Here is a 16,908-nt window from a genome sequence, read left to right as displayed (position 1 = left end):
AAAAAAAACATACAGCTTCCATTATCTCTTTATTATTTAGTTCTTGTGCAAATAACAGATCCAGTAGGTGGTACTATTTTTCGAGAAATATTATCAATACTTAACAATTAAATACAGTACATTTAAATGTTTACTAATGTTTATGGAGCTTTTAGTACACCTTTTTTAAAAATGTACAGCAAAACACTACCACAAAGGAACGACCGTGCTGTATTTGATATAGACAGACTCAATGACTGCTGTGTAAGAAATCCTTAGTTTATAATTGTAACTAATTCAATTATACACAAATGGATTATACTGCTTCACTCACAAACCCTGATAAATAGGGTTATTTTTTGGGGTAATTTCAAACTCTCCAGAATATGTAATAATTTATGTTAATAGCTATGCAGAAAGTGCCAATTTAAGCCTATTATATTTTCCTAATTTTAAGCTATGGTGGTAACTGTTTTCTGAATAGTGTGTTCATTCGGTTAGATGTTCAGATCTAAAATCATTGTGTATAGTTTGGGCCATGTGCTTGGAACCAGGTTTATAGTAAACGCCTGTATTCTGTGCTGTGAGTTTAGTTTTCAAATGCTTTTGAGAACAATAAATCAGTTTAGACTTCTTTCTTTATTTTCTTACTAAAAAAAATGACATTGTTGTAAAAAATGTGAATTATTAATATTATAGGTAACACCCTGAAACTTCCAAAATCTGCCATGAAAAACAGTCAGCTGTAACAAAACATTGATGAACCCTGATACCACCCACCCAAAAACAACACAAGCCAGCTGAATCTCAATCTCTTTTCAGCCATTTCCCATTGTATTTAGTGATATTAATAAACACTGGCTCAATCAATACATAGTTGAAAGGTGGCATACCCACTGCTTGAAGGTCATTACAATAAACAGCCTTACAACTACAGAAGTGATAGCCCTTGGACACCACATGGACTGAACACAAAGGACCTGCGAGTACAATCAGATCAATAGGAAATCTGATTATAAAGCGAAATAATAGAGAACAAATAAAATGCATCAAGAATAAGATAGAGTACGATTGTGACAGATTTGGCACAACTGGCCAAACTCAATGGTCCTACATTACAGCTCTTATACTATAATAATGTATTTTGTATTTATTTAATACCGTCTTAATACAATTGAAAACACAATGCATCCCAGAGCCAGTTAAATTATGGGTCTGAGTAATTTCTAGTTTTATACAATTGTTCAAAATAGGACCTCATTCATCGGTCTTGTGTGCTGCAGGAAAGCCACTTCATGTAGGGAAGGACCACTAGCATCGGAATACCAACGTGAATTGCACAGCGCAGTAACAAAATAGGTATGCTGTTAATGATTTACCCTGTGTAACCACGGAAATGTACTATTTTATAGTCACTCGTTCTCGTTGATGTGCTTATCGGTATATTTATATTCCAGGCAAGCACTCTTAATATCACGTGGAATCCAGCCTGCTGTCTACAAACCTTCATCGCCTAGAAACTTAAAAGGGTCTCGGAGGAAACACTGGTTGATTGGCTAACAGCTACTTCCCTCGCTCCGCCTTTTAGATTTTGTAGACAATTTCACCGAAAGAATGGCAGTCAGCCTGGTGTTTTGTAAGAGTTTAACAATTTGGGAGTCAAATGCCCATCCTTTGGAGAAAACATTTACAGCGTAAATCACTACTACTGTAATACGTGAACTTCAACGCAATCTGCTGTTTAAAAATGTAAGTACCAGACTGTAAACTGTTTATCAAAGAATAAAGAGGGGAGGATGGAAACGAAATTAAACGTTACGTTGAAGCGATGATAACGGAAAAGAAACAACACACAAGATGTCATTTCCTGTAAACAGCATGTGCATTTTAAATCCTAAAACAATTCTTATTTTAAATATTGCGTATGTTATAATTCGCTTCGTTTTAACCAAACCAGAATGTGTTAATTTGTAGAGTGTTCAGACTACTTTTTTTTTTCAAGTAAATTACCGATTCCAAAACGTTTTGGTATCTTCTTCCATTCTGTGTGTAAGTAAGTGCAGGGAGTGGGGGGTTGTTTGGTTATTCTGCTTTGTCTTTAGTTGTTGATTATATACCTCAGTGTTGCCCAGGAAACCTGTTCAGGTTGTATTACAATTGCATTAATGAGGTAGCATGTCAGTTTTTTAAACGCCTGAAGTACACATACATGTTGTTTATCATACGACAAAGAGTGCATTTAAGAAATAATGTATCCCTTATACAACTTAACTGCAGAATATCAATGATGGTAAAAGTCTGGTAATGCACAGGTAAGTATTACATCACAGGTAAGTACAGCTTACGCTTATACATTTACCATAGTAAAATCATGGCAAAGTGTAAGAAGGCATAGTGAAATGTGGATAACACATCGGTAAACATTGTAAAGCACAGAGAGGTATAGTAAAGCATTTTGTAAAACATGGTAAACCTGGGTAAACTATGGTAAAGCACATCCACAGTAGAACCATGGCAAAACAACAAAATGATCGTGCAAATTGACCGTGGTAAACTATAAGGGTAACATGGTTATCCATCATAAAGCCTATAAGTGCAAAGTAAAAGAATGTGAAAATAACTTTAAGAATTATAAAATTGGTTGTACAAATTTAACATGGTCAACTAGGGCGTCTTCATTTACCTGACAGAAAATGACATTTCCATTTCTGTAACAAATAACATTGGGTGTGGAAGGCGTTGGGCTGTGTTTTTCACTATACTGAATGTAAAGTAATAAGTAAGAAGGCTTTACAAATGATCTGTGGAGAAAAGTACAGCATTTCCTAGTCAACTTTCAGCTAGAGGAATTCCAAGAACACCTAGATGCACACACTTGCAAACTTGTGACTTCAAGAGAACAGACAATTGAAGCTAAAGCAGATTCACTCACATAGAATAGAATACACAGCATCTAAAATTAGAAGTTGAAAAAACTGAGGCTGAGTTTCAGTTAGTACTGGATTTGTTAGACCATGCTTAAGATTAATCCATGCTTGGAATTCCTCTACGTTCCTGGAGTTTATTAAGAAATAATTCTTGCACTTTGGTCTCTGATACAATACTCCTAATATTCCACATGTTCTTGAGTGACAAAATAAGCCTCCTGTAGGATTAGGGGGCAGTAATTTAGTTTAAAATACTATTTGAACAGTTTCATGATAACTCCCATAAGGAGGTAAGAATAGATAAACATGGCCTATAAGCTTGTAAGAACAGTAATTTAATTAAAGATCAGCATTTACGTTGAATTGTTGCATACATCTCTCCAGCTAGCACAATGCTGCAGTTACAGATTGGAGACTAGTTACTGTGCATTGTTGAAAACATGTTATTCACATAGAAACCAGATTTTGTTAAACATACTGTATATGATAGTGTAGAAAGGTATGCCCTTGCCCTTGTTGAAAAATTGTACTTAGCAAGTACAAACATTTCCAGATTAATCTGCTTTTTCCACAATTGATTTTGCCCTTTTTGCTTTTTAGTATGACACAATCAACCAGGAAAGATAAATGGCATTTGTTTAAAAGCAAACCTGTCACAGAGACACTAAAACAGTCAATGCTCATGCAGTAATGTAGAACTAGAAATTTTACGAAAGACTGCTTGCAAAAAAGCACATGAATATCAAAAATAATTAAAAAAAAAAAAAAAACAAGCTTGCATGTCACCTGGTTTGCAGCTAATGTATTGGTAGAGAGTATGCGTGAAGCTCAATGGCATACATTGTAATACAGAATGGCATGTAAACAAGAGACTTGCTTTTATCATTGTTTTAATTTCACACTCTACCAGTGACACCATTTACACCTTATCCAGTTGACATAAGGAATGTGCACCTTTATCAGCATGGCTATAAAACCAGGTAGTTGGATCAGCTTCCACCAGTAACTCTAACAGGCCTAGGAAATAGCATTCCATGAAAACTGTTTGACATGCAAATAGTAAGTGCCCTGTGTACAGCATAAAAACACAAGAGCTTGTACGTGAATTACAATGAATTAGTCTGGCAAACATGAAAGTCAGTTGGACTTATTAGTCAATAAAATGTTCTATCTCTGTAAGCCCTTGTATAGGTGACTAAATTATTATTATTTACTGAAGTGCAAACTCAGATAGTTCTGAACTGTTCCTAAGGTAACCTTATTTTGCGGAAGCAATTCGTTTTCCTTCCATGCGGAATGATATATAATTAGAGAATATTTAAGGAACAAACAAACAAAGTGGGGTGTGGGCCTACATAAATTGTTGAAATGGTAGTACGATCAGATTGCCTCGTTAACATCTGTGTTACAGTCGTTCAAAAGGAACAAGAGTTGTTGCTAGGTGTCAACATATGGTATACTACAAACTTGCCTTGCTGTTTTGTCTGAAGGTAATTTGGGCATTATGTGGCAATAATACAAATGCCTTTTTCACAGATGTAAATATTGTTACTATTACTTACCCTGTATGTTTCCATTTATTTTTATGGAACCATAAAGCCTACATATTCAGATTGTTTAGTTAAACTAAACAAAATTATTATGCTAATTGTTATGCCAAAAAAAGGCCAAAACATTGTTTGTGAAGGAAGTGGTTCAAAGCTGTAAAACATAATCTTTTGATTGTTATAGTTCCAAACTGCAAACTGCTGTAACATGAGTAGACTTCTACATATAGAAATAACAGCTATCGTGACTGGTGTTACATCATAAGCCCAGTTTAAAAACAGAGTTTAGGGTTCTGCTTTACAGTTAATCAAGAGTGAGGCACAAGGGTATAGGGTAACTAGTTAGCCCTCATTTTACAGGTTATAGTGATTTATTTTTTTTCTTAAGAAAAAACTATCAATATGGGTGTAGTCCTTATTGCATATTGTAATACAATCACTGTCACTGGCTTTGTTGAGAGGCAATATGTTTATTGGCAAATATCTAAAAAACAACAAAAAAAACCCTGCAAAAATGTGTATAACAGGAATTTCGCAAGCCCAAATACTTAAGCAATAGAACCTGAAGAAGAGGGCTTTATCATCTGGTAAGGCCCGTCTTGTGTTGTTAAATGTTCCGAGCCGAAGGAGAGTGTATCTAACATAACGAGAAGGGCCTTTCCAGATGATGAGGGTTCTATTGCTATTAGAAAATGGATACATTTAAAAAAGTAACCAGTTGTGACAAAGTGGCTGAGTGGGAACAGGTGCAGGAGTGATGCAGTGCGGTAATTAAACAGACAGAGCCTTGTAATCCTGTTTGGAACAGTGAACTTTATTTTATATTTCAGGTCTGGTGACCTAAACAGTAATCCCCACGGCAATAAACAACAGTGTGTACTGCACGGGGTAAACAATAACAGGATTGCAGTCCCAACTAATAAACACAATATCTGACTGTCACAAAGACTGCTGGAGTGGGTGATGTCAGAACCAGGAAGGGAATACACCGAGACAAAACACAATGAAGTGAAATGATGGGGACGCTTGCTTGTGCCGGTTTATTGTAAATAAAAGGTTCACACAGACAAAAGGCAGGACACAAGTATCGTGCTGGTCCCACCAGCACGCAATAGCAATTGTTATTAAATTTCTCCTCCTCTCTCCTGTTCTTCAGTCACTGAACACCCAACCCCGAGTGGCTTTTATGCAGCTGTACCAAGACTCGATTGCTAATCAATCATTCAATTGGAGTCTTGGTACAACTGCACGTGAATTAATAAAGTGCAGTTCCCCGTGCTCACATATTATTACTTTTTACTTGCACGTGAAGTGCTGTGCAATCCTCGTGCCTAAATACAAATATGCATTTTAAACACTCGTGTTACACAGACCCGTTTATATCCCGTGTACCAATGTCTATACACGAACATTTAACACACCACATGCAACATATAACAGATAATATACACAGGGGCGGGTACATTGTCACACAGACCCACAATAATACATACACGGTCACCAGTCCTGGGTGCATGCAGTAGTGCTCATAGTGGGCGATACAGGTTATTTAGTGACTATTGGTGAAGTGCCATTCCGGCTTAGTGCTGGCCATTGGGGACAGCTCTGGAACTGTGTTAGCTGTCTGATAATGGACAGGACAGGACATTTTTGTTACTTCTGGAAAGGGGTCTCTCCGAGTCCTTCTCAGTTTATTTACAAAACTTGATAAACGGGTGCAGCCGCCTCTCTAATCTGCGGCTTCCATGTCATTTTCCTTCCGAGTCAATGCATTATTGCAACAGTCTCGCCCTCTGCTCGTCCAAGGAACCCTGTTCTCGCTGCTTAGCGCCCTCACAGGTCAGTAGGGTGATTTACAACCAAGAATCATTGTATTTTTTTCACATATATCACTGCTCAGAGTGGAGCCGAAGGAACACTGAGGAGAATCTATCTTTCCCATTACTCCCCCCTCTCGGGAAAAATAATCTGCATTTTGATTGCCTTTCCCCGCAAGGTGCACCATGTGATACATGAAGGGTTGCAATGCCAGATACCACTGAGTTATCCGGGCATTGTGATCCTTCATTGTGCTTAACCACTTGAGTGGGGCGTGGTCTGTGACAAGATCAAATGAATGCCCCAGCAGGTAATATCGTAAAGAGTGAGTAGCCCATTTAATGGCCATACACTTCTTTTTGACTACGGAGTAGTTGCACTCCTGAGGTAGCATCTTTTTGCTGAGATACAGTGTTGGTTGTTCTACTCCTTCTACCTTTTGGAACAAGACCACACCCAAACCCACGTCCGACACATCGGTGTGGAGGATGAATCTCTTGGTGAAATCAGGTGGTGGTAAGGGTGGGGGCCTGGTACAGTTTATGCTTAATAGTATCAAATGCTCCCTGACACTCAGCTGACCACTTAATTAAATTTGGAGCACTCTTTTTGGTGAGGTCAGCTAAAGGGTCAACCACAGTGGCATACTTGGGGATAAAGTAATCCCAGTAGTGACCTCACCTGAGTCTTGATTTTGGGGATCGCCGCATCAACCAAAGCTGGATTTTGGTGAGGGTGGGTCAAGAGGGTGACTTACAGCCAAGAATCATTGTATTTCTGTCACACACTGTTACACTCAAGACATTTGGACAAACCCGAATAGATGTTAAACTCTATGAGCAGAAGCGTAATGATACGCTTGATTGATTCTGTTGTTTACATTGGCAAGCAAGAACTGGCATTCAGAGGGCATGATGAACGCACCGGTTCTTCAGATAGAGATAATCATGTGGAATTACTTTCTCTGATTTCTGACTACGACAGCATGTTAAGCAGTCACTTGCCAATAGCCATAGTATTCTTGGGTACCTGTAACAAGATTCCTAACTGCTTAATCTCTTTGGTAGTTCAGGAAGGAAGCCAAGTATGTAGCTATAATGGTAGATTAAACAACCGATGTTGGAAACGCAGCTCAGCTGTCCTGTGCTTTGAGGTACTAGTATGTGATTGACAGTGGCCCGAAATAATGGTTGTTACTAAAATAAAAATAATAATAAAAATGCTTTTAAAAAGACCAAATTCCCATTGGGCTTTAAAAAAAAAAAAAAAAAAAAAATTGTTATTACTTTGCAGGACAGCTGCTATAATATTGTTACCTTTATTAAAAGTTTTAATCGATTAATCATCTAATGCCCAGGACTGCAGAGAGAACTTGGTCAGAGAACATTCAAAACATTTCTGATCCATGTACACTCATTTAAACCACAAGGTGTGCAACGAAGTTCTCTCTGCAGTCCTGAATGGTGGTAGAAAGTTTTATGACCCGCTTCCGACCCGGACTCGCAACCCGCTGCAACATCGTCTTCTTACCCGCGACCCGACCCAAACCCGGAAGTGTTTGTCCTTTACCTACTGCCTCTGTCAACTGACTCTCTCACGCTCTCACATTCACACACAGATATCTCTACCATTCTCCACAGATTGAGATTACACAATAGGCTATACAGTATAGTAGCTTAGTGGTCTGGTTATATGTTAAATATCTCTACTTACTTTACTATAAAATACCTGTCTTACTTTCATGCCACCAGTTGAAAGGGAGCTACACCTGTGCTTTTGCAGAGATGATGTACCAGTTTTGTGGTCATTGTTCACAAAAACTTAATGACTGGTTTTACAAGCAACAAATCCAGTCACAAGTTCATTATTTTAATTCCCTATGATTCCAAAATAATCCCACACTTCTGATTTACCTCAAACTATTTGTTATCCACTACATGATATAAACCCTTTGCTATCTTTTGTTTCACCTCATTCACAGACTTTTTTAATATCACCAAGCAGACGTGATAAAAAGATCTTGCGACATATCAAACAAATGAACACCACTGCTTAATCAGCTGACTAATCCTCCCTAATTGCCTCCTCCTTTAGTGCACAAAATACTGGTACATTTACCTTCTAATATGTTTTTTGGGAAAGGGTTAGAAACAAGTACGCTGAAAGGACAGAAAACGTTTTGGTGATTTAAATTCAGACCCAAAATAATTTTTTATTGACCCGCACCCGAACCTCAAACTGTGAAAAAGCTCACATTCCGACCCGAACCCGCCAGTCACTGACGGGCCCCGCGGGTACCCTGCAGGACTCTAGTGGAAACTACGTTAATGTACTTTTCACTAGTTGGAGTACAGTTACACTTCACTGATGAGCCCCAAACAGTTGCTGTACTCTTGAATGTAGAAGCTTTTTGGTGACTTTGCTGCAATTTGATTGGCTCTTGTAATACTGAAATGTGCATATCCCGATTACCCATCTCTGGAGGGGTGTTTGATACTTGAAACTTTACTCCTAAACTTCACATATATTCCACTTAGTTACTTGGAAGCCTTGCTATCTCAAGATATATTTTAATTGAAATTATAATAGGCTATGTCTTTAATTACTGTGCTCAGTATGATCACAGTTCAATTTGAAGAACAGAACAAATTCTTAACATTCTTTAGCTCTACACTCCTGCAGTGTTTGATTAATAGTTTAGTAGGAAGCTTGAATGGGCTTCTTGATTTGTGTTAAGCACTTTATGGGAGTCAAATAAGAACGTTCTTTAAGGGAAAACTTTTAAACATGGGCAAGTCTAAGCTTGCTTGGTTAATACAATAATTAATCCCAGTGAGCACCAATGCCAAAAGAAAGCAAACTACAGCTGTTCAAAAGTTATCTTTATAAGTAACATGTGGGTGAGCTTCTAGTGGCATCATTGATTAATTTTTGTGCGTTATTAAATTATTATGGTGCAAGGTTTGAGACGATGGGGTATGGATCGAGAAGGATAGTAACAAACACTTTGCCAGTTTGTCAGTTTACATATTAGTATCCCCATTCTTGTGAGCTGCAATGAGTTCCACCATCTCATATCAAGGGACTTCAGATTTATTCTTCCTGCCATATTGCTGTGATTTGGGCATGGTTTTAACCCAAAATCAGTATCTAGCCCTTTATAATAGGGGCTGGAAAGGTTGTCAGGATAAAAAAAAAAAACCCTTATCTCCCCATTTTGTCATACACTTTCAGATCTTTTTGGTAAAAATCACCAAAAACAATATTATTATTATTTTTTTTTTATGATTTGCGTGCTATAAAACCACTTTACATTTCTGCCAAAATACTTGTGCACTCTATTCAGTAATATAACAGTAATTATTGTAGTTTTTTTCAGTGGTGCTTATTTACTGGTATAAGATTAGGTGTACTATTAGCTCTATTGTTGGGATGTGGTTACTATGGAAAGTGTTGCTTAAGGCATAGAGAAGTTGGTTTCTCAGAGATCAGAGTTGTTTCAGATGTAGATGCAGCTACATTTCCCCTTTTGAGCTAGATCTTCTGTAAAAATCTGCTGTACTGAATAACAATATCCTGTCCCCAAATCCTGTTGTAGACCATTTGTACCAGCTGTTTTTGCTGGTTGCAGTTCTTCACTTCTGTTAACCTATTATTGCGAAAAGGTTAGAAATTGTCTTCGAATTAAAAAAAAAAAAAAAGTTTATTGCATATTGAATTGTTTATTAAGGCATTGTTTTCTCATTCTGTGTTGTATGGCAACACCAGGTGTATCTCACTGATGTATTTATTTAGTATGTTCAAGTTTGGCTTAAAATGCTGAGTGGCTAAGGCTTCTTCCTAGTTAAAATTCACTGAAAAACAATCATGAAAAACACCTAACTGTAAAACGATATATATATATATATATATATATATATATATATATATATATATATATATATATATATATATATATATATAATGTCATGTCATTAAAAATGTTATTTAATTATTACTCAACCTACAAAAACAAAAAAACCAACTTGTTTGTTATTATATTTGCATACTCTAGCCATACCATTGCAATGTTCTCATGCAAACAAGATGGACAGGAAAACACATTAACGCTCAATCATTACAGGGGAAGATTGTTATCTCTTGTTTCCTAAATACAATTCATTTAAATTAACAAACCCTTTTTTCTCTTTTTAGTGATCGCTGGCACTGAGCACTGGATCCATGGCTTTGGAAGTCGAAGTAATGTTTTCTGAGCTGCCATTTCAGGTGGGAACAAAGACCTGTGGAAGATGGAATTACTCTGAACTAGAGAAGGATATTCCAGAGCTTGTTCATGGTGTGCATCAGCTCATGACGACTGATGAATCAAAGTCTCCTGCACACAGATCCAGAGGGGCACTTTCAGCACAAGAGCCTGAGTCATATTCGGTACCGAGTGCTGGAGGGTCACACAGTCAGAGGAAGACGGTTGCAGTCAAACCATCTTCCAGATATTCTTCAGGGAAAGCCAAGTATGTAATGAGAAAGCCGCTGTACAACATTTCCACTGATCACAAGAAGCCATCTTCCCATGTAAGGAGAGAGTTGTTTCAAAAGAACTCCGAAAGGGTGAGATAAAGATATGTTCTAAAATGTATTGCCAACATTTGAAAAAAAAGTTTAGAAAATGGCTTGGAATTAAAAAATATTGTCTTTTTTTTTTTTTTTTTTTTTAGTTAGTTGTTGGCAGTAGTTTTTACCCTGGTTTTCTCCCTGATTTGGACTTCCCAATTATTATTTTTATCCTGGTTCACCGCTGCAACTCCCACGCCGACTTGGGGAAACGGCGGCAGACACGTGTCTTCTGAAATGTGTCCTGCCAAGCTGTCTTTTTTTCGCGCTGCAGGTCTAAAGTGAAGCCACCTGATCCGTAGTGCCGGAGGACAACACGGATCTGAGTGGCTTCTACTGCAGACCCACAGGTGCCCTATCAGCCACAGGAGTCGCTGGTGTTCGGTGAACCGAAGATTATCCTGCCGACCTGAACCCTCCCCACCCAAGCGGCGCTCGGCCAATATTGCGTAACCTGTACTTGAACCAGCGATCTCCAGGCTATAGGGTGCATCCTGCACTCCACATGGAGCGCCTTTACTCGGAGCCCTGTCTTTTAAAATTTGTTTTTAAGTAGACTCGTTCAAGTACATTAAAAATAAAACTTATATGCCAATTTTATGTACTGCAATTTGTTTTTTTTATGTAATGTTAAACTATAGGTTGATCATGTTTAATGATTTGAATTCGGTTTATTTTTTTGGTAAACTTCTTTTAACATGGCCCTACAGATGTATTTTTCTTGAATATAAATGTAGTGCATGCATATATACACAATTTGAAAAAAAAAAAAAAAAATAGACATAGACCTTACCAAACTACATGTGTTTCTTTCTTTTTTTTTCTAAGGATTTACAGATAGAGGACAAAAGTACCACACTACCAACTCCAAGTTGTGAATATCAGTCAAAGTCAGTGCAAATGAATGATAACACTGATTCTGGTTCACCTCAAAAAGGCTTGTATGAACCAGCACCCTCACATGCAGCATTGTGCTCTAGAGAGTGGCATACCTCATACAGCCAAACAAGTTTAAGATTTGATAGTGGGATCCCTAGATCTAGTAGATGTTACTTCTCTAGTCCACCTCTAGCGGACTACAACACTATGGTGAAGATGAGTCCCAGAGGGCTGTCTGCTCCCCGACTGTCTTCAATAGAAGTAACTATTCCTTATTCACGACTGTCAAAAAAAAGCACATCTCAGGTTTGGAAGTCTCCAAATACATCCAATCATTCTGGTAGGTCTTTACATCATAGCCTTGATGAGCTGCTGGATTCCAAGCACAGCAGGGAAAAATCTCCTTATCAGGCTGATTACTGGGCATGTGCAATCCCTAGCTCCTTACCTCCATCTCCCAATCGAAAGTCTCCTCATTGGGATCCTAATGAGGAATACAGGGTCTTGCTTGATTACACCTATCCCTTAAGACCAAATCATTCTAGTTCCAGGGGCAAATCATATGGGGATCCTTTAGTTTCTGACTCATTGCTGCAGGATTCTGGTATAGAGCTTAATAGCTTCTGTTACTCAACCAACAGCACTCTGAGGTCAATCAGTACACCATGCCTTGAATGCGACACTGCGGTTTTGAGAAACGACAGTTCATCTATTGAAAGAGCTTTCTCGGGCAAAGGTTTAGGACCCTCAGATCCAGAGCATAAGGAACCCTGTCCTTTGAAATTGGGTTCTGCACACCAGCAGCATGCAGGTTCTTCAAGAAGGTCCATCAGCCCATATTCTTCACTCGACCATGTCGACCTTTCTTTCGAAAACTCCAACAGTTCGGCCTGGTTTGAATCGCAAAGCAAAAAACTTGCTGAACAGAGAACGTGGCACCGTAAATATGGGGTCTTTTCATCTTCTGAATCCAAGACTTATTTTATCCCCACTACAGAGATCCTTCCATTACACAAAGCATGGGACAGTGATGAAGAATACCTTTCTCTGCCTTTAAGGCTAAATGAGTTGGAGGTATTATCACAACAATTAAATACGATAACAGTGCAGATAAGCAAGCCTGGGAATGTGCGCTGCGAAACACAATCTGTTCTGGAAAAAGATACTGCTTCACCCAAGTCCCTGTATAATCAAAATGAGCCCATGGCCAGTGAGGGAATTGCAGATTCTGATGCCCCATTTGGAACTCAAACCATCAAGGAAGACTATGACCTCGAGAGTGACTTAAGTGCGGAGGGTAAATTTACAAAAAGCAAGCTGAAAAAGGTCTCTTATTTTATGGAGCAGCTTGGAGGATTATCTCATTCTGAATTTGAAAAGAAGACACAAGTTGACCAAATCGGTGGCGAAACAAAGGAATCGCTTATGCAACACATTCAGGTATAGCCTTAATCGTAACCTCAATTTATTGCACATTATGTATCACAATTATTCCCCCACTAGGGATGCATAATCCCAGCAACAGAGATATAGTAGAGCCGTCCATTCACACTATTGTTTTACATGTCTGCATCATTCTATATCTGTCTGTCTATCTACGCATATTTGTACAGTGTGTAAAAAATTATACTTTCACTCATATTTAAAACCTGATATTTTTCTTGATACTGAAAGCACTTTGTAGTTACAGATTTGGTGCGGTACGTATGTTACTAATTTATTTATTTACTGGTTGTCATAGTGGCATGAATTGTGTAAATGGATTTGGTAAACTGGTAAGTGACACATTTCTGTTATACACAGACGTTTTGCTATAAACTGGAGGAGCTAATTCAATGGCTATACAAAGTAGCTGAGAAAATGGACAACTGGAATCCTCCAGCACCGGACATTGACAGTGTCAAGACTTCCCTTGATGTCTACAAGGTAAATATATCTGACAAGTTTAATGAAATGTCAGCTTTCTTCCTAAAGAAGGAATGAATTTTAAACTGATCTGAAAAGAAAAAAATCCTAGCTGTTGCACATTTATAATGTTATTTAAAAAAGTACACACAGATTATTTCCTTATACTGTCCCACACAAGTGCTTTACAAAATGACACATTGCATGTGTTCTACTGTCAATTTGCAGAAGTTCCAGAGGGAAGTAGATGAACACCAGCCTCTGGCTAGAGCAGTTTTAAAAGCAGGAGAAATTCTTCTTTGCTGCATGAGCTCCACCTCCCCAGGTAACTCGATTTTAAAAAATAAAAAAATAGGGTGAAATCCAAATATTCTAGCTATGTGTCTGAGTCGCCCCTTTATCTGTCATGTTTCTGTTACCCTAATTATTAATCTGCACATAATCTGCATATCAATCATTGAAAGTTCAATCAATGTGAAATCTAGGGTCCCAATATATTTTTTAAATACATGGGAGTAGGATTTGGTAACAAAGAGTCCTTACGTATTCAAATTGATTACCAGAATAAGTTATGCAGTCATCTGTCATGACAGTTCATACATAAAGCATCAGTAAAACTGTTTTCAGAAATTGAATCTACAAAGTACTCAAACCATTTGATGCTATTTGCTTCAGCTGAAATCCCTGCTGTTAGCAACTAATAGCAGTGGTTATTCTAACTCTGACTTTGCGGTTAGTTCTAAAGGAAACTCTGGGATTGATTGAAAAGCAGTCGGAGGCCCTGGACAAGCATGCAGAACACTTGTACTCCTCGATACTGACCGCTATGGATATCATGCAAGATGAGATGCTGACAAAGTCTGACCTAAGTGGTGATTCCACTGTGGATTCAAATCAGGTAAAAATGAAGGTAACCATTTCAGAATGATTTAGCTTAACTCGAGCCCAGTCATATTGCACACATCAAGTGGACAGAATACCATTGTAATTTTAGTTTTAAATAAGCAAAGTCTCTTTTTTTTTTTTCCTAGGGGAAATCAGATTAACATTTTATAGTGATCTTTGGACCCTGTATATTAACTGAATGATTCCACTTGGTCATTTAGAGTTGAAATATTTATATTAATAGTATAAGTGAAGTCAATTGAGACAATCTCCTAATATCATCACTTGGGTTATTATCACACTCTCATTAATATCAGTCACATTTTTCAATTCTACAACTGATGTTCACAGTTGCTGTGCCACTGGTATTCTTAAGCAGTGCTAAAAGTAAACTCTAGACCTGAAGGAATTCATCTTAACGTCTCTGGTGTTGAAGCCATCCACTTTTCCTGTTACAGCCCAAGAGTCCACCTAGTGGTACAAACCAGTCGCTTTTACCAGCTTTGAATTATACTGTTGGATTCCTGAAAGAACACTCAATGGTAGAATAAGTAGTAATGTTAAAGAAACATAAAATTGCATTCGACTGTTTCTTGTTGAAATGGATTCTACATAAGCCTGAAGGCACTAACTGAGTTGTCATACCAGCGAAGACTAAAGTCCTTCGTTGTTCTGATAAGATTTCCCTTGTAGCTTTTATGTATCTTTTCTTCCAACCAGAAACAAGTCTTCTTGAAGCGTATATAGCTTGAGTTTCCTATGGGAAAGATATTTCATAAAGGTCAGTAACAGAAACAAACAAAAGAATGTTTTTCTGTCTTGTGTCTGTGTAGCAATGAAGGATTCATGTGTGCTTTGATGTTCTGGTATGAAGTGTCACTTCCTCAAAACATACTTCATTTTTTTATATATATTAAGAGTCAGCAGCTGAATGAAAGTGGATTTGTGGAACAAGATCAAGAAATATGAAGATACATTACCTCAGTCAACATAACGTCAACACTGCATTTCAGTGGTTATGTAATTGTACCCATAAATGGTACCTTTTTTGTGGCATCAATATAATGTATTTCCTTTGTGCTGTGCAATAATATAATGCTTAACATGCTATTGTTGAATCTGCTGTATTAGAATATATTGGAATTTCAATATGATTAGTTTTTATTGGCACTTCTACACTATGAACATTTAATTTAAAGAGTAAGCAGCAGGGTTCCAAAAAAAAAAAAAGCGTAATATGTGCTACAACAGTTTAAATAATGTGGCTGTAATTTTTCCTGACAACTTTTGAAAGCTCTTTTCAAATGTCTGCTGTAGTGCACGGACAGTATAAGGAAGGATTATTGCCCGCATTGTCAAACAGGTAAGCAATAACGATCCATGATGTGATATGGAACAGAAAACTAGAGCACATGTTAAGATTTTTTTTTTATTTTATTTTTTTGCATGATTTATAGGAAAGCTCTCAAACCCCAGAGTAGGCATTTTGAAAAGAGCTTTGAATTACTAGTGTAAAAAGTTGGATGTTAACAATAAAAAGAAAAGTTACAGGTGTGGTATTTTAAACAGTTGTAGCAGAATGTGGGTACATTTTTTTTGGTTTGCGCTTTTTTTTTTCTGGAATATTTTTGTTTTATAACTTAATTTCTTTCATAAATGACTGCTCAGACCATACTTTAGGATTACATTTTAATTTTGCTGCCACTGTACTTGTAAATAATTGTAAAGTTGTTATCACCAGGGCTATGTTTTGCTGCAGACCCTTCTTTGTCTGGAAGTTTGATTAATGTGTGCAATAGAATAGGGACATAATGTCGAGCGTGCAGAATTAGTCACCGTGCTACAGCCAACTTACATCCCCCTAAGCCACATCATTTAGAAGTGCAGAAGTGATTTAATAAAGCATTACAAATTCAATAATATATATGTTGGAGTATATTAGCGCTCAATTGTATATGGTATATATATACAGACATGCTCAAATTTGTTGGTACCCCTCCACAAAAAACGAAGAATGTACAATTTTCTCTGAAATAACTTGAAACTGACAAAAGTAATTGGCATCCACCATTGTTTATTCCATATTTAACAGAAATCAGATTTTGATATGGATTTTTTTTTAACATAATATTGTAAATAATAAAACAAATGAAAATGGCATGGACAAAAAAGATGGGACCACTAACCTAATATTTTGTTGCACAATCTTTAGAGGCAATCACTGCAATCAAACATTTTCTGTAGCTCTCAATGAGGTAGTTTGGCCCACTCTTCCTGAACAAACTGCTCCAGCTGTCTCAGGTTTGATGGGTTGCTTCTCCAGACTACACGTTTCAGCTCTTTCCATAGATGTTCGA

At 37.5% G+C, this 16,908-nt stretch overlaps 1 protein-coding gene across 5 annotated transcripts in view; it reads left to right on the top strand.

Moving 5' to 3' along the window:
- Positions 1-1,581: 1,581 nt before the first annotated feature.
- Positions 1,582-16,908, top strand: part of LOC121317245 (centrosomal protein of 68 kDa-like) — a 22,697-nt gene continuing 7,370 nt past the window's right edge. The window contains exons 1-8 of one of the 5 annotated variants that reach the window (XM_041252960.1): positions 1,582-1,728; positions 10,466-10,879; positions 11,711-13,201; positions 13,565-13,687; positions 13,895-13,991; positions 14,404-14,564; positions 15,272-15,332; positions 15,470-16,107. In XM_041252960.1, the coding sequence (XP_041108894.1) occupies positions 10,493-10,879; positions 11,711-13,201; positions 13,565-13,687; positions 13,895-13,991; positions 14,404-14,564; positions 15,272-15,298 (2,286 nt within the window). In that variant the 5' untranslated portion in view covers positions 1,582-1,728; positions 10,466-10,492 and the 3' untranslated portion in view covers positions 15,299-15,332; positions 15,470-16,107. Of the gene's footprint in view, positions 1,729-10,465; positions 10,880-11,710; positions 13,202-13,564; positions 13,688-13,894; positions 13,992-14,403; positions 14,577-15,271; positions 15,333-15,469; positions 16,108-16,908 lie in introns of those variants that run through there. The other 4 variants (XM_041252959.1, XM_041252958.1, XM_041252957.1 and 1 more) reach the window with 4 other exon arrangements.

The sequence above is a fragment of the Polyodon spathula genome, chromosome 6 (genome assembly GCF_017654505.1).
Source record: "Polyodon spathula isolate WHYD16114869_AA chromosome 6, ASM1765450v1, whole genome shotgun sequence".
Classification (NCBI taxonomy): domain Eukaryota; kingdom Metazoa; phylum Chordata; class Actinopteri; order Acipenseriformes; family Polyodontidae; genus Polyodon; species Polyodon spathula.
Note: the sequence above shows the minus strand (reverse complement) of the source record. Positions and strands in the feature narration are given on the sequence as shown.